Below are 27,188 nucleotides of genomic sequence, written 5' to 3'. Positions count from 1 at the left end.
CCTGGTTAAGTGCATCGCAGGGGGGTGCACCTGGAAGACTGGAGAGATCTGCAGTGGGTTAAAGAAATAATAGGTATAATTACACCAGTGGTGCTCAAAATCCCAGGTCCTGCGTTTGAAATAACCTGGTATCACATTCTTATCACATGCTAAGTGGGAAGCTTAAAAATGAAAAATGATCGTTGCCTTCTGAGACTGTAGTTACGGAGTAACAGACCAGTATGAGGAGACTTTAACAAAACCTTGTAGAGGTTAGTGTGTGTCCTTTAAGAAATGAGACGTTTTATGCTTAGGCATATCCCTCGGACAGCTTTGGTTTAGTATTCTGTGAAATACCTATGAAGTGGTACTTCATACCACTTTATAGGTATTTCACGGAATACTAAGATAAGTACATTACCCGGTACTTCTGAAATGGTTGTGCCTTTACGCTTACTCTGCCCCGCTGGCAGACTACGCCCTGAGCGTCTGGCTCTGCGTACAGTCACCTTCAGCCTCCTGAGGACCACCGCAGCCATGGTGTTGGCAATTAAGCCATGCTTAACATATGTGGACTGCAACTGAAAATGGCACGAGCGTATTTAAGAATTGCTGTGTTATAGAATAGTTGGCCAAGGAATTTATTTTTATTTATTATTTTGCCTGAGGATGGATAGGTAATTCTTTCCAAACAAGTTTTGAATGTCAAGTCTGAAGGAATAGCCTTGTTCAGAAACGGTTTCTGAGGTACAGAAGATACCTCTAGTATATGGTTACTGCTGTGCTGAAAATGTCTTAATCATCTCTGGAAACGAATCCTATTCAACCAGAAGTATCAAGATTCCACATAATGTTTTATAAACTTAATGTCCTTCAGCCACAACTATGCATCCACAGTTGTTTTGTGTCTGCCTGTTAGTGATAATTAAAATGACTCACTTGCTTTTGATACTGCTGGTTATTTAAAACTGTGACTTCCATATAAAAATCACATTTCTCCAAACTTTTTATATTACTTGTGTTAAACTCAAGTTATGCCTGACAGCTGTATCTGTTACTTTTCAAATTACTTTGTGCTATTTTGAAACAACTTGGGCAGCAAGTGTCAGGGCTGTGACGCACCTGGCTCATGTGCCCTTTCATGCCCTCCCCTGTCACTAGTTATTGCCTGTTTCTGTGGAATTCATAGTTCTGTAACTAAGTGGACCAAAAGCTTCAGACCCCTCTGAATTCATCGTTGTGCCCTCATGGACCTGACTTGGTTCAGTACCAGCAGCAGTGGGTGGGGAGCTAAAGGATGACTCTGAGACTTATTTCCTTGCAAGGATGTTCTATAATTTGCTTTTGAGGTGTTTGTCTATTCAAAGATACAGTTTCCTGATATCTTGACACACTCAGTGGGGTAAGGTCATGGGTCTGTCTAACACTGGATTTCTTGAAGACAGTTCTGTGTGCTACATACGGAAACACACAGTCAGGGAGAAGGAGCTTTGGGTTGACTCTGCTTGCTTTCAAGTGTCTGTTGTTGTTTCAAGTGTCAAGTGAGGTGTTGTGCCAACTGTCTCTGAATTAAAGCAGCATGGATGGGAGTTCTGGTACTAAAAGCGTTTGAAGTATGCAACCTGTAGCTGTTACCTTGTTTCTGAATTAGATTGATACGTAACTAATCAACATCCATCACAGTTAAAGCCATGCTTTTCCCTAAAAAGTTGAATTTTCCTTTTTATGTGCATAACTTCAGTAGCAATGGAAGGGGGAAAATGTATGTATGTGCCTTAAAATTTGCAAAAGCAGAGCAGCTGTCAGGAGATTCAGGCTTGTGTTGCCTCTGAAAATACTTGATAATTTTTTTTTGTACGTGTTGACTTAATTTCAGGATAATATCCGTAAAATAAATGTAAATGGAAACCACATGTTAATGAGTAATTAGCATTGCTTGCTTTTTTAAACTGCAAACAATATTTCATAGAGCACAGAGCACAAGGCAGGATGTGTATGTAATCATATAAATAATAATAGACTTGAAATTAGGCGGGTTAACTTGCCTGACTGTATTTAATCTCTTAGGTTAATTTTGATGTAAATTGGCATCAGCATTGTTAAGAAACATAGAATCACAGAATGGTTCAGGTTGGGAGGGACCTTTAACGGTCATCTAGTCCATCTCCCCTGCAATTAGCAGGGACATCTTCTGACCTTGAATGTTTCCAGGGATGGGGCATCTACCACCTCTCTGGGCGACCTGCTCCAGTGTTTCACCACCCTCATTGTAAAAAAATTCCTTCCCTGTATCTAGTGTGAATCTACCCTCTTGCAGTTTAAAACCATTACGCCTTGTCCTGTCGCAACAGGCCCTGCTGAAAAGTCTGTCCCCATCTTTCTTATACACCCCCTTTACGTACTGAAAGGCTGCAGTAAGGTCTCCCTGGAGACTCCACTTCTCCAAGCTGAACAACCCCAACTCTCTCAGCCCTTCCTCATGCAGAGGTGTTCCAGCCCTCTGATCATTGTCACTGCCCTCCTCTGGACCCGCTCCAACAGCTCCGTGTCTTTCCTGTGCTGAGGACTCTGGAGCTGGATGCAGTACTCCAGCTGGGGTCTCGTCAGCGCAGAGCAGAGGGGGAGAATCCCCTCCCTCAGCCTGCTGGCCACGCTGCTTTTGATGCGGCCCAGGACACGGCTGGCTTTCTGGGCTGTGAGCGCACATGGCCGGCTCACGTCCAGCTTTTCACCCGCCAGCACCCCCAAGTCCTTCTCCGCAGGGCTGCTCTCCATCCCTTCGTGCCCCAGCCTGTATTGATACTGGGGGCTGCCCTGACCCAGGTGCAGGACCTTGCACTTGGCCTTGTTGAATCTCATGAGGTTCACATGGGCCCACTTCCCAACCTCATCCAGGCCCCTCTGGATGGTATCCCATCCCCCAGGTGTGTCACCTGCACCACTCAGCTTGGTCTTGTCTGCAAACTCGCTGAGGCTGCGCTTGATCCCACTGTCTACATCACTGATGAAGATATTAAACTGTACTGGCCCCAACATGGACCCCTGAGGATCACCACTTGTCATTGATCTCCATCCGTACACCGAGCTGTTGACCACCACTGTCTGGATGTGACCATCCAACCAATCCCTTATCCACCAAACAGTCCACCCATCAAATCTGTATCTCTCCAATTTAGAAAGAAGGATGGTGTGGGGGGCCATGTTGAAGGCCTTACAGAAGTCCAGGTCTGACCTTCATAAAACTTATGTTATTAAAACTATGTGCAAGTAACAGGCATTCAGAAATCATTGCCATGTGAATTGTTTAACTCCAGGAGAAGCTTTAATTTTGGAAGCAGTATCAGATTTTTTCCAGTAAATGAAAAGCAAAAATCCAGCTAGACTACCAAAGCACTGAGAACAGCTCCCGTCTTTATTCAGAGATGATAGTAAACCCGTTGTACAGTATTTCTGAGCAGCGGGAGATGATCCTGCTGTGAAGACATTAAAAGAAATTCACTTGAATTTGGCACGTACCTAAATTTCCTCTTTGTTTCTTTTTCTTTTCTCTATAAGTAAAATCCAATCTTGCACACTCACCATCGTCTGGTTTAAGGTGCGCTCCCACTGAGTACGAGCTTGCTGCCTTTTCTCGTTCCTGTTTCACTGTTTTGTTCTGTTCAAGTGAAAGATGTATTAGGATAACATCCCATAGTCGGTGCATAATTCCAGCAGAGTCTAGGACACCACCAACAATTCAGGATGGTGGTGGCAAAATCTAAATTTAGGTTTTGGGCAAGCCTAAAGGTGTGAATTCATTTCTAGGTGGAATTTATTTAGCTAGTTGTCAGCTTGAAGTTGTTTTGTGGCCAGGTTGTGTATCCTATGTATTCAAATGGACATAACTGCACAGCTACGTTAAAATCTTAATTAGCAAAGATGCTGATACAGCAAAACATTTTAAAGGCGTAAACCGCAAGCTTTATGCTATGTTTTTGAATGATGGCTTTCTCTTGGCTAGCGATCTTATGTAGCTCTGTAGGCCATACTTTTATATGAAGCAATATATTTTGTCACGTGAAGCGCTGACTTGGAAATAGGTTTTTAACGGTGTTAGAAGCTGGGCACCCGCACGCTCCTGTAGCTGCGCCTTGGGCCTGCGGTAGGGCAGCCGCTCTGTCGGGATGGAGCCCAGGCCAGGTGTTACAGGGGGTTGGTACGGATGGGTTTAATCGCAAAGCCTTTGTACTCTTGGAAGAACTGACGCTTTTGGCCCATCTCGTAAAGCTCACCTGCATTTGCCATGGTTAAACTGGGCGACTGGTCTCCATCCCTTCAAAAGAGTCTTCTGTTACTCAGCTTCTTGGTCTTTTCCTCTGGGTAGTAGTGAGTTGTGTCTTGCTCTCTGCTCCTCTGGAGAGGTGTGAGTCCTGTCCCTTTCCCCTATCCTCTGCCCAGGCTGCTGGACTCTGCGCTTCTGATTACACCAAACGGGGGTGGGAAGCAGAGAGGGGGAGTAAACGAGGGAGGTCGGCCCCTGCCACCCCTCTGAGAGGGCTGGCTGCCCAGGGGAGCTCCTCAGCTAAGGAGCTGGACCCTCTGCCTTTGAAATGTGTGTAATGGCTTATTTTTGAGCTCGATGGAGGCAGGATAGGACCTTAAATAAATTATGCAAGACATAAACACTCTTCAAGCATAAAAGCCAGTTCCTGTTTGTCTGCGAGATGAACAATTTGGCAGCGAAGCGTGCAAGAGATGCAGAAGGTGTCTGCTCGCAGGGGCTGGGTATTGTAACTTCTGCGAGCAGTGAGGAGAGCCACTAGTCGTGCCAGTACTGCTGCCTCTACCCTGCGGGAACCAACAGATATGGGGATTTCAAGTGCCATGGAAAAAGAGGAAGGCAAAAGTGGGTGTGGAGATGACAGCTAAAGGTAGCAATTCAGTCCGTGAGCTTGCTGTTAGTCATTACACGGTGTTCTGTTCCTCGGTTCCTTATCAGATTTATTTGCAGATGATCTAACAATCAATCATGAGGACCTTTGGTAACTTCTTGGTTTCTGTTTCCTTTTACTATACCAATTTGTAAACTGGCACAGGTTTGTTGGCTGGTGGGAGTGGAGTGGGGTTAACTTCAGTTGCTGCTGCTGGCTGCTTGGCCTCAGCTTGCTGTCGTGGTGTTCTGCCCTGCTCAGATTCCAACACATGCCTTTCTTCCAGTCTTATGTCCTCGTGCCTTTAGATACTCTGAATTCTGTGCTTTGGAAGTTACCTTCTCCTCTGGAAATGGAGTGACAGAAAATACTACTCTGTATACTCCTGCTGCAATCTTGGCACCAATATTTTTATGGGAATACATTACATTTTCAGTTCAATATCAATTTCAGTCTTACTCTCTCATGCTCTGAATAAAGATTTGATGCTGCTCAGATCCCATAAAGGTGGTGCTTGAGCAGCCTGTTGTCACAGAGACTCAGAACTGGCAACGAGAAATGTTGGGAGGAGTTCAAGACAGTTCTCAGTGCTCATTTAAAATGATCATTTGGAAAAGTCTAATAAAAGTGGGAAGAAAAGAAGGTCCAGGGAAGCCAAAATACATGGTAGATCACCAAAGGACTGCTGCATCCCAGGCAGTGTGCTTGGTATTACTAATACTGGCAAATATATTAGACTAAAGCTGAAACACAAGCACAGACGCACAACGGATTTTTCTGGATGTTTTTAGTAGAGGAATTCTTAATTACTAACGGAGTTGAGTGCCTGTGAGTACAATGTATGCCAACCTTGCTACTTCAGCTCCAGGTTAAAAAATATGGAACACAGAGTAGGTAAATAGCTGGGAGTGACTCAGCTTTACCTGGAGCTTCTGGAGGGTGCTGGAGAGCAATGCCTATAAATCACGTGCAGTGGTTCTGATTTCTTTGATTTCAGTACTCTGGGTATATGAAGAATGAAGGCAAAAGGTAAATCAGCGCAGTGTTTGTAACACTACCTTAAACTTTAATTATTCCTGCCAAAATTTATTCTGTGCTGGTGGATGTAAACTTTGCATTCAGAGTTTCATGTGTCTTGTCTTAGAGAAGAGCTATTTCTTTATGTGCTTTTGTTTCTGCTTGTATCAGAAGTGAGGGAGGAAGAAGTACAGACCCTGGACTGGAAATTCTGGTGATGCTCTGTCAGCAACTGCCCAGCTGCACACGCCTCCGAAATACCTTCCTGTGTTTGGTAACAATTTCAGATGTTTCTCGGGTATCCCCCAGCACCACAGAGCCTGCAATACTCACCGGAGTGCTGCAGAGGATACTAGTTGATATGTGAGCTGATCACCGTGTCTTGGAAGAAATTAAGGCTGACATGCTTTGATGGTGGGAACTTTCACTTATACACAGAGATCTCAAATGTTTCTTTAAAAATCTTATGCTCAGACATCCAGACGATGCATAGTGCAACATTTTCTAGCAGTAATTTGGGGATCATTTGAAGAAGGAAGCCTCAAGACTTGACTACAGTAATGGTCTTGCTGAGCTGCCTCAATTTAGGATGGATAAATGAGGGATCAGGAGAAACGAGGATGATCCTTGCTGAGGTACAGTATTTTTTGCAAACTTTGTGTAGCTGTAGATTTGCAGTAGGAACACATAGAAACAGAGTTACATTTGCTATGCCACACTTTAAAAAAATGTATACTTAATATACTTGAACATGTAAATGTAATAATTAAACTACCAAATGAGCACATAGGTGCCAAGCGGTTCTATGTTTCAACATCAGATCTTCTTGGCAGAACTAAGTGGGGAACAATTACACCTGTCATTATGCCAGTATGGGCAGAGACCACACCCATCAGGGCAGCAGTGTCTTGGATGAGCTGGGATGGTGTTTGTGCTTCACACCCCAAAAATCAAAGTCCAGCTGAGGCCGGTGCTGGATGACCTAATGTTTAATAGAAAGAAAGGAGCATTTTCTGAAACAATCTTGTTTTGCTAAATGAAGACTTCTAATGATGTATGGGTGCAAAGGAATACCTCTAGATAGCAATCATTAACAAGGTAATGATAAAGGTCTTGGGCAGTCTTCTATACGTGTATGGTATTAGAGTGACGAGAAGATTAAATGATAGATGGAATCAATTCTTATAGTTGGGTTCAGTTCATTGAGTCCTAACTGTTGCAAACAGTAGAAAGTCTGAAGGCAATTAAGGAATGTAATAGGAGTACACAGGCATCCCACCACATGCCAAGGAATGAATGGTGGCATTTTGTTAAAGCATCTTGGCTGAAATAAGCGCAAATCCTTATTTATTTTTATTACTGTTATTATTTTAACATTTCTGTTGTGGTTTATTGCCAGGATGCCTAGACAGTGAGAGAGCTGTAACTCTGGGTTGTTATGGGCTTGCTCAGTGGCATGTGCATGAGTGAGAGCTGCTCTCCCCTTCATGCATTCACCTGCCAACCAGGACACTCGTGCTTCCCAGTTTCCACCTTACTTTTGTTCCAGATGTTCTAAGCCTGTGTGTTTATTACATTTTGCTTAAGAATTTATTCCCATTTATTTTCTAAACTGTGAGAATGCCCCAGTACTGCATTCAAATGAGACATAACTGGAGTGTTGGTGGTTTCTTAGAGGGATGTGTAATGTATTGGACACATTTGCTGATTGCTAGATTTACTAACATAGTAAACTTAGCACATGGAAAATTACCTGTTTATGCATTAATATGGCAGTTTTAACAGTCCTGTCAATACTCCTTAAATACACCCCAAAACAGTGCCGAGAATTGATTTTAGTTGACAACTTCTGTAGGTGTGGGTGTTTTTAAAGAGTTTGGTTTATGAAACAATTCTGAACAGCTCTATAGTATCTTGTAAATGAAAAGCCAGTGTTTTCCAGATGGCTCTATAAATAAATTTGGTAGACGCAGAAATAAGTAAAGGTATTTCAAGAGCTCCAGGCGTGTTTTTGCACATAATACTATGGTGAGCTTGCAGAGGAAATGAACTTCCTTTTGTTTGCAAAACATAAAAACCCTGAAGTTCTTAACGTTTTTTCCACACTGCTGGGCGTGTTAAGCTACTACGCAGGTTTTTCTTGTCGATCAGAGGTTTCCATGTGTACCATGTTCATGAACCCTCCTACAAAACCTCATAGGAGAAAGGCCAGTGTCAGCTCTAGACAGCTCATAGAGATGCAAACCACAGCATTCTGCTGGGTCAGAGTCCAAGGTGTAGGAGAATAAAGCGTACACATGTAGCTGGCCTGTAGCAGAAAATACAAAGTGCAATTCGTATTTCCATTCTCCTTCCTACTTTTAAAAAAGTTGGTTTAACTTACTATGCGATCCAGGGTCATCTTACTACAAAACAGAAAGAGTTACTGAAGTTCTCTGCTGTCTCCAAGAACCTCCTGTATTTGTTCCCTGCCTTGCGCTTCTTGATCTCAAACAATTTCTGTTCTTTAGGCAAAGGTGAACTTGACAGTGCCCAGGTTGATTTCCAACTGCCTGGCTTGCCAGCATGCACGCTGGGACAGCACCAAAGAAACAGGAAACATACTGGTTTAAAATAAATGGGTTTGATCCCCAAAGTGCAAGAATGTTACTGAGTAAGTGCTCTAATAGCCCTGTTTTGCTTGCTGACGTTTTGGGCCATGTGGCTTCGTGCAACATATTGAAAAAAGAGTGGAAGGTGCAGAGCATTGCACCCGCCTGCCTTGTTACCCGTCTGAATGTGCAAAGGGATTTGGTGTGTATGCACACCTGAAATCACAGAATCCCAGCATGGTCGGGGTTGGAAGGGACCTCTGGAGGTCACCCAGCCCAACCCCCTGCTAAAGCAGGGTCACCTACAGCAGGCTGCAGAGAGCCATCTCCAGGCAGGTTTTGAATGTCTCCAGAGGAGACCCCACAGCCCCTCTGGGCAGCCTGTGCCAGTACTTGGTCACCCTCAAGGTAAAGAAGTTCTTCCTCATACTCAGGTGGAACTTCTTGCTGTTTGTTCTTGTTGCACTTTTTGCCCGTTGCCCCTTGTCCTGTCTCTGGGCACCGCTGGAAAGAGCCCGGCCCTGTCCTCTTGGCACCAGCCCTTCAGGTATTTGTAGGCACTGATAAGATGATGGTCCAAGAGGCACTTTCTGTAACAGAACACATGCAGGAGCTTGGAATTGCTTATGAGTATGATCAGCTGTCGGAAAGGTTGTAATATGGTTGATATTAAAGGAACTGTGTAAATGAAACAATCTAAATATATACCTGGAATAATAAACTATTGCTAATCTTCTGGAAGAAAATGGTGCTCTGTCATTCAAAGGTTATTTTTCCCAGATTTTAGATGGGGTTTAAGATTTTTTCCCCATTATCTCCAGTATAACTAAAATAAATTAGATCATTTTTAAAGGTATGTTACATAGTTATTCTCAAGGAGTGAAATTAAAACTTCTAAACTTTAGCACCCAAGTGGAATCCAGGCTTCTAAAAGTGCAGCCTTTTTATATATACACTATGCATTCTGTTCAGTCAAGATGGTTTCATTATTATACATTTCATGAGCAGAATGGTCTTGAAAACCATTAGTATGTATTATACCGGCTTTTAGAGAATGATACAAAATAGCATATCTCTGTACCTTCCCTAAAAACCTCTTCTCCGAGTGCCACTGACTTATTTCTAAACTGTGTTCCCTCCTGTTCATTTGTTGTGGCTGGAGGCAGCAGCAGAGACCACGGCTTCCCTGGGCCCAACAGCTCTCTGCACGCTGTACGTGGTGCTGTGTGGACGAATTGTCCTGCCAGAGAGCTTGTTGGTTTAGCGTGTCGAACAGAGAGTGGCTGTTGTATTTGTCATTTTGCAGACAGGGACAGTGATGCAAAAAGCTCCCCAGTTGCACATAAGAAATCTGTGCCAGAACTGGATTGGAGCCGAGAGCTCCTGCTTCTCTCCCATTCCTCTGCACCACGAGGCTGCTGCTGCTTTGGCCTCTTCTGGAGTTTATAAATGTTACCAGCAGAGAGAATTTATTTCATTAATTTAAAGCTTTGAAGCCTCTGATGAGCTCTAGAACCCTAGAGGACAGAGAGACAAGGAGCAGGCAGCTGATGTACTGGAAGGAACGACCTGCACGTGAACAGGAAAAGAAGGGTGCGGAGCTGGGAACACCAGCCAAGCCACCGCTGCCAACCCAGAACCCCCAACCAACCCTCAGCCCCTTACCAATTTTTGTAAAGCTTTTGTGGACAGGGGTGGCAGGCAGGGGAATGTGTCGTTTGGTGATTGCTTCCTAAGAGCCCCTGGGGAGAGCAGAGGGGTGGCAGCACGCGAGAAAGCAGAGGGATGTTCATTTGAAAGTCAGACAACTGATAGAAACTCCTATGAGATGTGGATCGGTGAGGCAGGAGTAAGACGGGTGTAACCTCTGTGGCCTGTCATGTGCTCCATCAAACTCAAGGCCTTCTGCAGGGAGGGCGGGGGGACACTACGGTCCCAGCAGCCTATTTTCCTAGAGCAGAAGGCCTCAGAGAGGGAGCGTGGCTCCAAAATGTGTGGGAGATGCCTCTGTTGGGCGTGAGACCCCAGTGCTGTTCTGCAGGTGACTGATGGATAACGAGAAGCCTTCAAAGTACCCCAGCAGGCAACCGTTTGGGGTGTGAGGAGGAAAAGTGCGAGTAACTGTGGACAAGGTGTGCAAAAGGAGTAGGATAGTGTTAGCCAATGTCAAAGGCAATGGGATGGAGGAGGAGGACTCAGTGCTGTTTGGGAATCGGCTAAGATGTCACCCCTGGTATTTGATGATGATGCCCTGCAATGTGATCTCTTGTTTACATTTTAATAGATCCATTTAGCCAAGGCGGTGGTAGGATCCCTGCCAGCTCTGTTCCACCAGCTTTGTTTTCCTTGCTAATGAGTGCTAGCGGAAGGCAAGTGCAGGCAGGCAACCGCTTGCGCCAGTCCGACAGGCAGCCGGGCCTGGGCCTGGGCCTGGGTGAAGCGGGGCTGGAGTTTGTGCTTTGCTCAACTTCTCTGAGGAGGGATTTTTGCCAAGCTCTGCCCTTAGACCTCTTCACACTTTGCACCTGTACACACGTGTCATGTGGCTGGTGTACAAACTGTCCCAGGGAAGCATGGCGCACCCGCACACCTCCGAGGCCATGTTGCAAACGCCACCAGTTGCCAGTGACTTACAGCCGGGGAACCCCGAAGTGGGATCTGCTGGATTTAAAGCCAAGGCAGCTCGGCAGACACAGCAGTGCCTGCGTGGCTGCCACACAGCTGCAGCAGGTGGCAGGAAAGCTCTCATTGCAGAGCGTGGCTCAGCACCACTCGGTTGAGCGCAAGGGGCAGGAGCCTGTCCAGGGACGGTCGGGGTCTTGATAGAGAACAAAGTCCAGGCTGTGTGATCCTGAGTAGCCCCAAGATAAAGTTGAATGGAGGCTTTTTACCGTGGGTGACGCTAGAGCAATCTTGTTGGGTTTTTATTCATGTGCTTTTGTCCATAAGAGAGCCCGAGGGGAGAGCACTAACACCGAGTCAGAGGCACGATGCGAAGGTGATGGTGTGAACCGAAATTACGTGAGGCACATGGAGGCTGTTGCCTTCCCAGCTCTGTTGTAGCAACCTTTGTTGCTTTGCCTATTGTGCTCCTGTGTGGGTTTTATGAAAAGTGGTAGCTCTTATACCACACACACTTGGGATAACAGCACGAGGTGTGTGCAGGAGCCAAGGCTGCACTCGGTTGCCACCGTACATTATGTAAGAAGAGATGATTAAACAAGTTTGTTTCATTTCATTTAAGTTTGATAAACCCATGTGTAGAGGAATGAAGGCAGTGGGTTGATTAACATTAATAATATGCAGCTGTGGCCTTGTTTTGTAGGCAGTGGGTTGATTGACATGGATGATGCACAGCTGTAGCTCGTTCCCAAAAGTGGTTAAAGAGCCCTGAGAAGGGTGGGAGAGGAGGTTGGGTGGTGGAGGAGGAGGAGTGTGGTCTGGTCTCTGGAGGAAGGAGAAACAGCAACAGCATGGCTGGCAGAATCTGACTGAAGGTAAGAGCCAACTGGTAAGAGTCTCACCTGTACGAAGGGGGTGGTGTTACTGTACCACTTGCACCATGGACCTGCTTCAGACTGTGCTTACTGAAATGGATTTCCCTAGTCCTGGAATGTTGGAAATATTGAGTTTTTCCAGAAATAAAATGGGGGTGTCAAGCTGGCAGCTCTCAGTGAGATGCAAATGCTTTTGATTCAAAAAGAAAAAAACAACAAAACAAAATAAAAACCAAACCAACCAAAAAAACCCCAACCAAACCCCAAGACTAGTTTCTTGCAAAAAATTATATTATTATTTTGAGGGGCACTTCTTGTGTTCTGTAAGTGGGGTAGTGGTACCACTGGCTGGATTTTACTCTTACAGATGATGTAAAAGAAACTTAACTAATGTGTTTTTCATCTGGGACTAAGAATTGCCCAATTTATTGCTGTCCTTAGTTAACTTAGTGTGACCCAGATCTAAACTTAGCTCTGTAAGACAAGTTTTTTGTAAATTTCAACACTGTCTAAACATTTAGATTAAAAAATCTGTATTTCAGTGTCTTCCCCAATGTTTGTTCTACCCTTGTTTTATTTTCACTGAAGTTTTGCGTTTGTTGCTTTTCGCATAACAAAACAAAGACCAAGTGCCAGTATCATTACATACCTGCAAGTTGTAAATCCTTAGCTGCCTTGAAATGTGCACATAGCAACATAGCCCGCATTAGTAATGTGGAAATATACACAACAGACTGAACTCTACAAATAATTGTCATTTCCTTAACTTATGGTGCATCAATTTAAGTACAGCATATAATAGAGCTTGCATACTGTTGAAATTACTTACATATGAAAAGCTTCCAGCATTAAATGTATAAAACTGTTCAGCCACGTTTTTTTGGAACAGAGGCTTCTGTGAATACATTAGAATTAGTGGTATAATTAATTAACAGCTAAGAATATAAGCATCTAATCCTGCCACATGCCTGTGAGATCTGCTGAATTCAGGTTTGGTGGGATGACTACACAGAGTGGCAGCCCTAAACTTACCAGTATTTTCCTTGCAGAGGTCATAATGTAAAGAAAAATCAAGTGACCTCCCCTGCAGCATGTTGTGGTTTACACCTATGTGTTATAGGAATCAATCTTTGTAGAATTACTTTCCCTATAACATTAAAATTATAGGAAGCTTACAGTCCCTCTGCAGCGTGTGTGAGTGTGGGCCACCTAAAGGTGGGGTGTGTGCCCTGTGCTGAGGGATACGTGCTGCTTTGGGACCTTAGGTTCGAATATGAACCCCTAGAAAGTACCAGCCCAGCTCTGTGGCCTTCCCTCCACAAGACCCTGTAGTCCTTCACCTCTCTCAGGCACTGGAGGAAACCCCTGGAGAGGAGACAGAAGGTTGTCAAGAGGCTGCTTATCCCTGCGTGAACAGGCTGTGGGTGCTGCGGACTCTGCTCTTCAGCTGACAGCTGCATATAGGAATAAAATCTGGCAATAATATTTATTGCAATAATCACGGTGTGACAGGATGAATGCCTGTGAGCTGAAACTGAACATCATTCAAGTTAGAAATAAGTTACACTCAAATGACAGTGGCCAAAATTAACTATTTCAGCAACTGGCCTACACCCATGCAAGACCATGGCACTGGAAATGCTAAAATTGGTCTTTTTTTTTTACAAGAAATGACAACTACTCATTTCCTACAGCATCATGTTTAAACACTGATAAGTATTTTCTTTTTGTCTTCTCAGGCTCCTTTAGTTGACAAAATGCAGAACGAATCTTAACTCTTTAGCCAGGAGTACTAACTGCCATTGAATTCTTCTCCCTTCTCTCCCCCCTGGTTAAGAAATCATCAGTCTTGTCAATTCGGTTTAATAATACTCTTAAAGGCATTATGGCATCTACACTCCCATAACTTCTCAGCTTTACTTCATTTGAAGGATTAAATGTTTGAACTTCAAATTTAAACACAAAGATGAAACTGCCTCCCTTAGACCGCCTGTGCTAGCCCGACCTCTCCAAATCCAGCTCTGGAATGGCACCTGGGCTGTCAGCAGCGCTGGATTGTCTGGGGACTGCGTGGGTATGGTCCATGCTGCAGGTGCAGCTCTGAGTGAAGAGACTCACGCTTGTTTAGTGTCTTTGTCTTAATTTTTGAGTACTTTTCAGAATTCAAGTACAGGCATGAGCTCCTCCGCACGAAGGGAGGAGCCAAAGGAAGAAGGAGCTTTTGCAACCCCTTCCCTAATCACTTGCTTTGCCTTGATAGCGGCGTGTCATGGAAGTGTTAAGGGCTCTGAACAGATGTTGGAGAGATTTGGTGAGTACCAAAAGAGCACGTTCTGTAAAGAGGTAGTGGAGCAATTACCAAAGCAATTGCTGAGGAAGATGCCATAACTGTTAGTAAAAGAATCTCCACATGCAAGACAGTCTGACCCTAAGCAAGAAAGCTCCTGGTTTCACCTTCCAGAGCAGAACTAGGTGCTCCACCTGGAGAAAGAAGATACATTGTTACTTAAGCAATCATTCCAGAGCTATCCAGCCGCTTCCTGCTGCTCATAGCTATGCTGGGAGGTCAGCACTCACTGGGCTTGGTAAGGAACTGAAGGCAAGGTCACAGCTTACATTTGGCTTTCAGATGTCTGTCTATGCTCATGGTGTATCATTTATCAATTTTCAGGAAAAACTTGTGAAGCTGAAGTAACTTTGGGCATCCTGGGATATGGGCATGACCAGCAGCTAGTAAAGGATGGTACAGGGGACGGTTCTTTCATCCTTAGAATGATGCATAACTTTTAAACTTGCGTTTGTAACGCAGATGAGAGCAGCAGGAACAAAGATATGTTTAAATACTTATGTATTTCATAACTATATTTAAAAAGTGTTAAAGAACAACAAAGTTACAGGAGAAAATGACCCTGAGAATGAAAGAGAAAAGAAATAAGCAATTCACAGGAAGAGAAGTAAGAGATGGGAGAAACTTGCCTGCTAAATTGTGTATCGCCGAATCGGGAGGCACAGTGTGGTGTGCTTTTAACAGTCTAATACATATTATGTTTGATTAATGGTATTTTTGTCCCTATTTCCTCAAAAGTTAACAGCTCCAAATAAATTGTTCTGGTTAAGCTAAAAAGAATGGAGAAATGGGTGGTATTTCTAGAGGAGAGGCATTTTTCACTTACAGGGAAGGCTTTAGAATTCTGCTTGTAACACTGTTGGACCTGGTTCTTCTCTATTGTTTTTATTTTGAATTTTCAAGTCACATAGTGAATTATGCCAAGTGACAGAAGGGAAAATATCTGTGTGGAGCAGAGTCATGCTCTCATGAGCAATTGGCTTCCTTGGCATATCGGTGTTTTCAGGCACTAGTGACCCTCTGAGTGAGAAATGGAAAGAAGAATGATGAGCCAGATTTTCAGAGAGGCACGCACAATTAAACACATTTGAATGGGTCTTATTTACTCTTGCAAGGAGTTACTTGTATTTCCCTCCTGAACACTCTGAGCCTACTGTAACCTCCTCTAATAGCCACACAGGTTGCTACCCTCTTGAAAGGCTGGATGAGCTTGACCTTGCTTTCATCCTTTTCTAGCAATGATGTAGCTCCCAATGGGGTAGAACAGATTTTGGCCAGCTGTACGGCATGCGCAGCAGTTACAAGTTAATGGTGGAAAAATATGAGCTAGATGTAGGATATACTCGTACACAGATCCTGCATTATATGTATGGCGCAAGGAGGCGAGAGGCTGAGTATGCTTCCTAAAGGCGTCTGGCAGCATGTGTTTTAGACTGTGATAACGATTAGCATTTTCATATGAAGCTTCTCTCCCACTTAAGATTTGCAAGGCTGTACACATGGCCTATTGCTTCTTAATATAGCAAACACCAGTAGATGTTACATATGCTCTCATGACTTGGCTTACACTTGAATCCAACTTTCTGTGTGAGAAATAACTGACTTTGATGCCTCATTTGTCCACTGATATCATTCATGATGGTTTTGCTCAAGCACAGTTGTGCCAGAACCATAAATTTTTTGTATAGGTGGAAATGTTACTCTGGCTTTGTAGTCAATCGGTTTATACTATTGTCCAGCTTTCCAGATGAGAAGGTAAGTCTACATGCACAAACATGTCTTACTGTAGTAGGCAAAATGGTTCGTGGATGCTTTTGCTGAGTTTGAAAAACTCGCTGGAAAAGCTGAAGAGGCATGGCTGTGGTAAAAACCTGGGGGGGGGAAGCAAGAAGTAATTATGACCTTGTGGTTCATAGCTTGTTTAAGAACACCTGCAAGGAGGTCAGTATAAGCAATCCTAAAATCTTTCTCCTGAATTAAAGAACCAAAACAAGAACTGGAATATTACTAATAGCAAAATACGCTAAATTATTGGCAGAGTTCAATGAATGCAGGTAGTCCACCCGAATTCAGTGCTTCAGAAGAGGCCAGGATATGTGACAAGATGAAGCAAATGGAAACTCCTCTCTGTATAACAGAAAATGTTGATAGGTTGTTATTTTTTTCTGTAATATTGATTTTTATGAGCACGAGCTTTTGTAAAAAAGCCATCATAGCCAAGAAACTCTTTGGCTGCATACACTAGTCAATGATACTTAGTCCCATTAGTGGGAAAACAGACATAACTGCCTGGGAGTCTCTCTTCAAGAAGAAGCTGTTGGAAGACAGGCTGAACACAGCCTCATCTGTTACTCAAACTAGTTAAAGAGATTTTGACCCACAGAGTATTCTGTTGAAAAACTACTCCACAAGGATGTTCCCATTATGTAGAGTTATATGAAAAATGTCATTGTTGTGATGAGAATGCTGGTGAGAGACCTGTAAAATCTCTGGTTTCACAGTTCTTACCTCATAGGTTGCTCTGAAATGACCAAGTAGTCATCTTGCCCTTCAATTCACTACAGATAAAGTGATAGATACAATTGACATATTACAAAATATCTTAAATACATTGAAATTGGGGTTAACAGTAGTTTGTTAAAAATCCCCCAATGAATTGTCAAGGAAATTGGAAATGTAAATAACTTTGATTTAGGAAATAATAATTATTATTAGGCTAGATGGGTTTTGGAGTGTGACCAGTTTACTGGACCCTTAATGAAAATATGCATTCGAGAGCTACTGGGAGCTTTCTGCATTGGTATGATGGAGGAAAATATCCTATGATATATGTGTATTATGTATTAGCTTTTCATGAAGCAGAGAGGTTCTGGGTGATGAAGGTAAACAGGGATAGCTAATGGTAGAGTAGGTTGCACTCGGCCGTTTTTGTAACTAGTATATTTGGAGGAGAAAGATCAGAAACTGTCTTCATTCTTCAGAATTACTTTCTAAGCAAACGGCACAATTTCTAGAGCCTCTGAATGCATCTGATTGAAGATCATCCATGCAAAAAAGTTAGTACACAAATTCTAGATGTCTTTCTAGAGTGGTCTTTCAAGAACTTTTTCCTTTGATACTCTATCATGCAATGGAAAGTGGGCACAAGTAGCTGAGACAAAGCCTGTTATTCAGTGGAGAAAAGTTTTTAAGCAAGACAAAGCTCACTCCCAAACTGCCTTTCCCTCAGGACAAAACATCCTCAACATTGTTTTTAAGCCTCAACAGAGACTATTTCCCTGGACCTGCAGCCAAAGTAGTTCCTTTGTGGCTTTTTTTTTAGGAAAAAAAAATTGAGATGGGAACAGGTTCCTGCAAACACATGCTTGCACACACACAGGGTGAAGTCTCAAGGTGGCATTGCTGCTAATTCACCTGGGAGTTGATGCCAGTGACAGGGTTAAGCACAGACATCAGTGTACTACTGGACATACGCCTGCGGCATATGTCTCCCGACTGTTAGCTGTGGTAGAGGAGATGCACACCGCCTCCTGCAGATTCTGACCAGGGACTGGCTCTGAGCATCAAGGTGAAATCCAGTCATTCTAAGAGATACCTTCTATCTCCAAAAAATACTTTTTCTTGGGGAAAAAAACAAACACACGAAGGTTCTAATAAACATCAGTATTGCCCAAAGGACCTTTTAGGCTTGATGATCAAGGACCTACACGTGGAAGCTGTTATAAGTCCTCCTGCAAATTTGGATGCATCAGCAATGTAAGGTATGTCCAGCTGGACATTCCAAAAAGCAAGAGGGTCTGACCTGTGAAGAGTCACCAAGCAGGACTGATTTGGGCTAAACTGCGTTGTGGCTGGATCAGTGTTCCTGCAAGAAGTATACAGCGTTTGGGATTCCAGAAATAAGTCTGTTGCATGGGAAATGTGAACCATCCTATTCAGCGCAGTTTGTAAAAGTAGCAGCCATCTGTTGGGGTTTATAGCAGGCTGAGAAACACAGGATGTTTACTTTTATTCAGATGTGCAGTGGATGTGCCTTGTATGAGCAGCCTGGTTACAATGCTAATAAAACAACTGGGACATTAAGCTCAAGAGAAAAGCTTGTTTTATGTAGCAAAATTGAACTTGAGCAAGATCGTATTAGCAATGTACATGCATGCACACTTACACTAATCATTTAAGTAAAGGTCAGCAGAAAACAGGCCAGGCGGAAATTTAGAACAAACACGGCACAAACTTCAAGACTAATTTGACTGCTCTCTGAGGTGCTTTATGGAAACCACTCCCAAAACAAATCATCTACAAAAGGTAAGATAAGGAAAGGTCCAGTTTCAAAATAAACCTACATGGCAAAATTACAAGCTGAGGTTAATTTAGATAAACTATCCAAAAGGGGATTTGACGTTACTGACAAGACTGAAATGTGGGTGCGTACAGCGTGAATCCAAGAGCTCTAAAGATGAGACGGAGGCATTCCCTTATCATTGGCAGGGATCACCAAGAGCCGGTAAGATACATGAGAAGGAGCTGGGCTCAGGTGTCTTTGACTACAGGAAAATGTCACCCGCAATGTGAACAACTTCATGCTGCTGTGAATATTAACAACCAAAAGGGAAAAATTGCCATGAGAGTTCAGAGGATGCAAGTGGAATTCTGCAAGTGCTAAGAGAATGAATCCAAGAAGTAACCAAAGATGCAGATGGAGATGCTGGCAAACAGCATTAGCAACAGCTAAGGTTGTTTTTGCCAACAAAGAAAAAATTTAAGTATAGTAAATCAAATAAAATTAAACATGTAGCACCAATAGATGCCCTACTTTTTCCTGCAAATGTCTTTTACCATTTTTTTTTTCTTCTAAGAGGTAATGAGTATTTTTGTAAAGCTTAGTTGAAAGCAGGCTACCTTACTTATATTTCTGTGTAATGGCTTGAATAAACGGGTAACATTTCAGATGGCAAATATTTTTGCAACTAAAATAAAGAATTCTGCATACATGGTATTCTGGTTGAAATATCCCGCAGACGATCACCAGCAGGACAAAGCTAGATGGTAATTTTCTTGAAGAAACAATTTGAATGGGATGATAGGCAACAGCACCGTATGAAAGCTTTGGCACGCATATTTGTTATAATTCTGTCAATTTGTTAAAAGCAAAACAGTGAGTTGTAGTGGGGAACAGGAGGCAAGTTAAATTGCTTACATATATGTATCAAAACAGTTTGCTAAGTGCAATGTTACCAGGAATTATGAAAAAAATATCCAAAGCATATTCGCTGTTGTGTATTAGAATGGCAGTGTGTAACTTCCTATAACTTCCCAAAGAAAAATAGCTGCATCACACTGGGAAAAGGCCTGAGGTGGATTTCATTGGGTGTGGAATTACATTTGATGCGATCAGAATAGTCTGAATGTTGAGGAATGACACTCTGGGTCAAAAATAGTGTAGTTTGGAAGAAAGTTTGGTAACTCTGGATGTTTTCATATTTTCCAGGATGCGGCTTATGTAGTATTTGATGACCCTAAATGAAGCTGCAGTGAGTTTTCAAGAAACCTAAGAAAGATCATAATATGAATTTGACTAGGTACAAATCAGTGAAAAAGAAAAAAACTGGACATTTAAAAATTGTACTCAAGCAGGCATTGGACAGCATTGCCCAGGAGTATTTCACACTCCATCTACAAGCTGGTGACAAAAATCCAAAAACTAAATTTCGAGGACTCAAGAAATTATATCAACATCATTAAAGCCCAGTAACTGCAAGACACTGGAATTGCTCTTGTTTGAAGGGCTCTAATTAGCTACTTGTGTACTAAAAGCTCTTAATGTCAGAATTTAATTGTCTAGTGTGTTTTTGAATACAGATGTACACCTATAGAATTGCAGTTACAGATGAATCTGCTCAGAGGTAGGAGCTCACCTAGAAAGACATATATTAGAACTAAACATGACTCAGAAATGCACAATTCCGTTAAATATTTATTCAAGATGAGCGAACAGTCTATGTGATCCGATTATTTTTTATCTGTGTATGAGCTGAAATGGCTCAAGTGGGAGCCACAATTTCTTTGAATGCACTAAATATAGCTTAAGATGAATTTTCCAGAGGTGTCTGCTGGTGCTGCTTGGTGCCTTAGCAAATCATGGTTTTAGCTCCTCCTTGCATCTTCTTAAAAAGGAAAATCTAAACTATTTTTGATCTTCTCTCATTCAAGTCTTGGCTATTGATTCTTGCTATAAATTCTTCTGGGACCCATCTGACACTGGATAATGTTGAAAATTCTCTAAGTGTGGGGGCTGGACAGCATGTCAAAGATATGATACTCAATAATGATAATATGCCAAATCTTATCAAAACATATCACAGGTTTTATATTGGCTCAAATTCTACATTTACTGAATTATCTTACCCTAAATCTGGTGTGTAGGCTTCGCTATAGGACAGATCTTTGAAGTTGATAGTGGTGCATTTTTATTTGCTGGCAAATAAAATTCATTAATGTGTTGTATATGTAATGCATGTTGCAACTATGGTAGCCTGTTGAAGTACAAGGACAATTTAATCTCCTTGGTGCCCTTGGGCATCTAGTTTTTTAAAATTTTATTTTACTTGAACCTGTTCATACCTTTTGCCTCTCTAACAGGATATGAAAGCTTGTAATATTCCATCTTGCCAGATAACAGAAGAACAAATAATACAAAGCAGTTTTGAAAAATAAGTCACTTATTCGCTCATCTCCATTCCATTGAAGATCATAACAGACCACTATCAAATCCAGCATGAAATTTTTTTTCTTCTGAGCTTAAAATCCCCAGCGTATTAATCCTCTCCTTGGGCAGAAATTGTACCAAGCCATCTTACTACTTTGCTTTCTCTATATTCTCTTTTCCAAACATAGTCTATACCAAACAGTGGAATAACGATGTCTCTGTTTTATTTGCTATTCCTTTCCTAACCTTAGCATTTTCATCTCCTTTTGTTATCAAGTACTGCAGAGGCTTTAGTGCCGTTCCTTCTAAGTGTTTCCTAAAAACCAGTTCTATTGATGTGCTCAATGTGCTGAGATAGTCTCAACTCTTTCATGAAGTTTTTAAACTTCCAGCACTTGCACAGAACAACACCGTTTTTGTTCTTGTTCCAATTATCTATTTTTGTGTGGACTGCTTGGTCAGGAGATTGTTTAGGTGGTTCTTTGCTATTTTCTGTCTAAATCTAATCAATTGCTGTCTTTTTGTAGGATTCATAGCTTTTAGATTTCAACTCCAGTTCCTGTCTCATGTGAAGTCTGTCCTTACTGTAATTTATAGAGTATCCATAATTCCTGTACAGGGTCACGAAAGAATGACAAGCTTCCTTATTCACATAATTTTCTCAGTGGGGAAATTTTCCTATTTGTTTAACCTTGACAGTGGATCTCGGAAGATTTTACAAAATGCTCTTATAACCTTTCTTTTCCTGTCATTCCTATTTTAGCAGCATTCATACAGATTCCTTCCCAGTGCTTCCCAACAGTAAAGCCTCTACCGGTGTACCTGCCAGCCAGGGGAGGCGCAGCAGGACTGACTGGCTTACGGCTAACCCTCGCCTACCACGGATGCAGGGGGGCTACTTTGTTCTGCTCAGCGTGAGGGCACACCTGCCCATGCAGCAGGCTTCCAGGAGGACTTGTGTTTAGACCTGGGACTAACACTCGGCCACTTCTTTCCAAGTAGCTTTGCTCCCTATGTCTAAGTTGTTTAAAAACTCAATGGAAGTGCCCTTGGCACCTGTATGGCTCTTCCTCTGCCCAGCTTACTACTGCAAGCTCTGGAACCCATTAGGGCTGGTATTTTAAACTTATTTAGGTGCTGCAAGACTCCCTCTGATGTTAAGCATTCCTTACTAGGCTGAACTGAGCTACAGATAAAACACTTTCATTTGCCATAATTCGAAAACTTTGAGTATCTAATAGGTTAAAGCTGTACCATGAGTTAAAAGATGTAGCAAGCTGAAAAAAATACAACAGGAATACTTGCTTGTTCTCTTTTATAAGAGAACAAGGTATCTCTCTCTCAGCCTACTCTGTCCTCAGGGTCTCTGTACTTGCGGAAAATCTCAAGTGTTTTATCAGCTGCTGCTGTAACCATGAGAGATGCACCAAGCTTGGGACTGATCTGGTAGGTACTTCACCAGATACGGGAAGTACTATGAGCAGCAGTTCATATGCTTAAAGCACTGCTGGACACCTTAACTACACACTGGTATTTTAGTAATTTTATTTGTTTCGGGGTGTGGTGATGCAGGAAGCTGGGCCACAGTAGAGGGTGCTCACCTGAAGAGGATGGGTTTATACGGGGAGATCATAATAGTGTATACGTTGGCTTATAAACACATTAAATGCAGAGATACCTGAAAGGAGGAGCCTCGATCACAAAGTGAAGATATGGAAGCAGACCTCATTTCACTTGGGATTCAGACAAACCCCAGTGGCACAGGGGACCACATCACGCACGGGGAGGTGCTGTTTCCAGGTGTAATTTCAGGCACCAGAAGCAGTTCCCTGTGGGGAGAGAACTGGGGGAGCACTGGAACCTTCAGAGGCAGTGGGAGAGTGACAGTTGGAGAGAAGAGGTTGGCTAAGGAACATACCGCAAAGCCTGAAGAAGGCAGGGGTAAACAGAGAAGGGAAGTTAAGAAAATATTCAGAAAACTAGGCTTAAAAGAGCACCTGGGGCCTGAAGGCAAGTTAAGATGCTGGGGGAGGGAACAAAATCGTGAACTGGGTAATAAGTGAAAGCAGTGTTGTGCTAGGAAGAGGCAGCTAGCCAGCTGCCGAGGCGAGCAAGCTCCTACTTATCTTGCCTTGTTGACTACAGAAACAGACTTCAAATGACGCAGTGTCTATAAACAGAGAGGAAGAATTAGTTCCCATTCTGGTAGTTGTGTCTATGACCCTAAAATCCTTACCCCACACATGCATCAGGAATTCAGCTCCTGAGGGCACCGACAGCGTTATTGCACAGCTGGTACAAGGAGGAGCAGTACGCAAAAAGTAATCAGCACTTGCCTATTATAACAGAAACTCGGTACATCGATTACAAATGTTGCTCAAAAGTTGGACATACCATTCCTCCCCCAAAATGTAACACATACAAATCAGAAGTCAACTGCAGGGTAAACAGACTAAATAGAATGTTTTCTTGTTACACGTGAATTTGATTCAAAAGTAAACAAAAAAATCACAGATTGTGCTGTTTCAATCAAATTGATGGAACAGGACAGTTTCTTTGATGCAGTATTCCACTGTGTTCATTTTTGTTAAAGACGTATCAGAAAAGCCTTGTTCGCATGCTGATTTACCTCTTCAAACAGCGCTACTGTTTCCTCCATAATGCTTTCTCTTTCTGGTCTTTTTCCTGCTGGTCTGAATAATTAGTTCTCTGGGGAGATCAAGTCTTTTCTTGCTTACTAGTATTGGAACAGGGAATATCTGAACTAATCCCACGGCACCCCTGATAATGCTGCCTTTGACATTCAGAAGATCCTTTATGTGACCCTTACTGTAGGCAAATACATGTCAGATGTGCTACGTGAAACATTTACAAGCTCCTGCTAGATCCATTTATGTTTATCACTCAATGGAGCAGGACTTCCACAGTGGTATCTATGTAGCAATCCTGTCTGATAAGCTGCTATGTAAAGAGCAAAATGCCAATGTGGATGCGAGCTCCGTATTCATGCCTGGGTGGCCATAACAGATGGTCTATCGTGGAACTTCAGTCACACAAAAATCTGAGTGAAGTGGCAAAAATCTGAGTCACTGGTACAAAAAATCTCTCTTTTGGAGGACTCTCGACTGCTGTTCTGACTGTTTGGGTGCTAAAAAGCACAGTGCCTGTAACTGGTGATAAGCTGCCCCTGAAAATTCCTTTCTAAGCTATTTTTAAAAATGCCTTTTGTAGGACAGTAAGGCAGTATAACTTTCAAAAAGGACAGGCTTGTCTTGTGCCTTTGAGAGCAATGGTGAAACACTGATCAAAAGAACTTATTGCTTGTAGACCTTCAGGAAGGGCTGCAGGTATTGAATGCATGCATATTTTTATATATATGCCTACACAGACTTGTATGTGAGATGTTGGTCATGTGATCTTTAATTTTTATTCTTACAAATTGATACATTTATTTATATAAACATATAAATATATACAGATATACATATATGGAAAAGACCTGTAGTACTTATTTCTTCTTCATCTCTGCTTGGGATTCATGTAATCATTTTTAAAAGTAGCAATTGGTACAAAAACCAGACTAAACAGAGAACAGGAGAATGTCAAATAACAGTGCCCCTTTGAAATATTAGCAGTTTTACATTCACGTCTAATGTTGTGGTCTTAAGTCTCCTCACAGATGGAGACTTTACAGACCAAAGCAGACAAAAAAAAGCAACCTGGAAATAAAAGGGAAGGCAGTTTTGTAAACTCTGCCAACCAACTGATCAAGAAAAGGTAAGATTTCTGTTTATTCACTGATAAAGCCTGTATTTTTCTTGAATTGTTACCATAAAAACATCACCTGATATAAAACACATCATAAAAATGCTTTACACAATCAAAATGGACAAAACATACCACATGATGCATTTTTCATATACGAAATAAACTAGCTGAATGCATTATTTACCAGCTTGTTCAGCTATACTGAAGAACTAATTCTCTAGCTAGGATAGTGGACTTGGACAGCAGTTTTGATTTTTACCCCTTCTGTGGCCATTATTTTAGTAAATGACCCCATCGCATGCTCCAGTTTCAGATCTTTAGTGTTTTACAAAGATGGATTTCATTTCATACTGGGAACACCAAAGTACAACCATGTAAAATGACATGCTCAACTTCACCTAAAAAGCCAGTCTAGCCATCAGACTGTGCTAGAACTTCGCTTTCGCCGAGTATGCTATCAATAACTTTATGAGCTACTCATTGCACTGTTCAGTCCAGACCAAAAGCAGCACACAGGACAGTGAATAAATCTGGGAATTAAAGTATGTCACTGACAAACACAACAAACAGAATAAAGTACACATAACAAAGCAAAACATGTGCATCTGCAGGTTCTGCCGCTTATTGCTGGGGACAGCAGGAAGTTACACTGCTTTTGCCAAATTTTACCTTCTATTGGTATAAAACCTCCCTGACCTACATTCTTTGTTATCAACCCTTGCTTGCATTTCAATTAGCTTAGCTGGTTTGGTTTAAGTAAAATCAAAGTTTGGAATAGTATTACTGCCTACTTGAGGGCAATATAACTGGCTTGGTAGGTCGGCAGAAATGGATGCAGGGGTAAAATAGGTCAGCAAAATTGTGAATAGATCATACTGACTCAAAAGTATTTGTATTGGCATGTGTAAACAGAAATGCAGTCTCTGACAGGCACAGCAGCAGATGCTGGGGTTGTTGAGGCCTTAATTGTAGTACTGTGTCCAGTCTTGGGATGCTACAGTTCAAAAAAAAGACGCAAATGATTTTAAGATGACATGGGGAGAAGAAATAAGCATCTTAAGGGGTTTAATACTGTGACACTCAAGGAAGGATTGAAATAGAATTGCTTAGTCTATAGGTAAGAAAGTTTAGGGGACACATATTTCTTAAGATACGCAAGAGGCATACTGAGAGGAGAGGCAAAACTGTTCACATCAATTACAGTCACATTTCAGTAGCAGCGAGTTCCAGGTTCCTCAACGTGAACCAGACCAGGGAGCTTATCTGCCTGAAAATTAGTGATTTTGAAAGTAGTTTCACAACAGCTTAAAGCCCTCTAAATTGAGTCTGCCACAGTCCTGCACCTCTTCCGTTATGCCAACATTGGTACTCACACATCTGGAGGGTAAGCCGAGTCGAGAAGCAGAGTGGGACACAAACTAGGTACCTGTTGTAGGATTAGTATGTTCAGAGGGTTCAGGCACCTAGAACCTGCACAAACAGGGGGTGTGTGACCGACCCAACAAAGCAACCAGCTCTCAAACTGCCCTTGAGCTCATCTCTTAAAAAATGACTGCACCTCAGTGAGTTTTGGTCATACCGATGCAGGAGGGCTGCTGCTCGTGAGTCGGGTTTTTTTTCTGCCAGAAATACAGGGGAAACAGTGAATGATATTTTTAAATATCGCAGTTGTATTAATACTGTCAGTTGCATTTTGGAAAAGAAAGCCCAAAACAAAACCACCAAACACCAAGCCATCAGGTAAATAAATTTAAACAAATTCGATAATATTTAACAGTACTATCTACAAGCGCTTTTTCTGTGAGCCACTCTACACATAAATACACTTAAAAAAAAAAAAAGGCGCAAAATTATTCAGACAGCAATCACAGGCTGGCTAAGAAACCCAAGGGTAAGTGCTGCAGAAGCCCTGTCGCGATATGGAGGCCACTGCCTCCCGGCTCTCGTTACCGTGCAACCCAAGGCAGCGGCGGGCCCCGCCGAGCGGCTCGGGCCCCGGCACAGCCCGGCCCCGGCCCCGGTCCCGCGGTGGCCGCAGGGAGGCCGCTCCCGCCCGCGGCCCGCCCCGGGAAGGGGGTCCGTGCTGCCCGCTCCGCTGCGGCGGGACAAGGGCTCTACCTCAGCGTTCGCAGGGTCTGACCCCGGCATCGCCGAGATGTTTTACCTCAGCCGACGGGCCTCGCTCTAGCGGCGGCCGGCGCTCGTCCGCCTCGCCCCCGGCCCGCGGAGGGACGAGAAGGGCGATGGCGGTGGCCATGACGAGCCGCTCGCCGCCGCTGCGCACCGCGCCGCCCCCGCCCCGGCCGCGCTCCCCTTTCCCGGCTGTCCCGGCGGCGGCGGCGGGCGCCAATGAGGCGGCGCGGCCCGGCGGCA

The 27,188-nt window shown here is 43.0% G+C and overlaps 1 protein-coding gene across 4 annotated transcripts; it reads right to left on the bottom strand.

Moving 5' to 3' along the window:
- Positions 1-1,125: 1,125 nt before the first annotated feature.
- Positions 1,126-27,076, bottom strand: LOC308067272 (uncharacterized protein). Of its 4 annotated transcripts, XM_080395866.1 has the most exons (3): positions 4,251-5,980; positions 3,559-3,634; positions 1,126-3,452 (listed from the first exon to the last, which is right to left on the bottom strand). In XM_080395866.1, the coding sequence occupies exon 3, from the start codon at positions 3,178-3,180 to the stop codon at positions 2,446-2,448; it is 735 nt and encodes a 244-aa protein (XP_080251992.1). In that variant the 5' UTR covers positions 3,181-3,452; positions 3,559-3,634; positions 4,251-5,980; the 3' UTR covers positions 1,126-2,445. The 4 variants fall into 4 exon arrangements, with proteins under 4 accessions (XP_080251992.1, XP_080251993.1, XP_080251991.1 ...); XM_080395867.1 differs by adding an exon at positions 26,980-27,076 and having other exon boundaries at positions 1,126-26,192; XM_080395865.1 differs by having other exon boundaries at positions 3,559-5,980.
- Between the last annotated feature and the right edge of the window lie 112 nt (positions 27,077-27,188).

Source organism: Falco punctatus (assembly GCF_963210335.1).
Source record: "Falco punctatus genome assembly, chromosome: 7".
Lineage (NCBI taxonomy): Eukaryota > Metazoa > Chordata > Aves > Falconiformes > Falconidae > Falco > Falco punctatus.
Note: the sequence above shows the minus strand (reverse complement) of the source record. Positions and strands in the feature narration are given on the sequence as shown.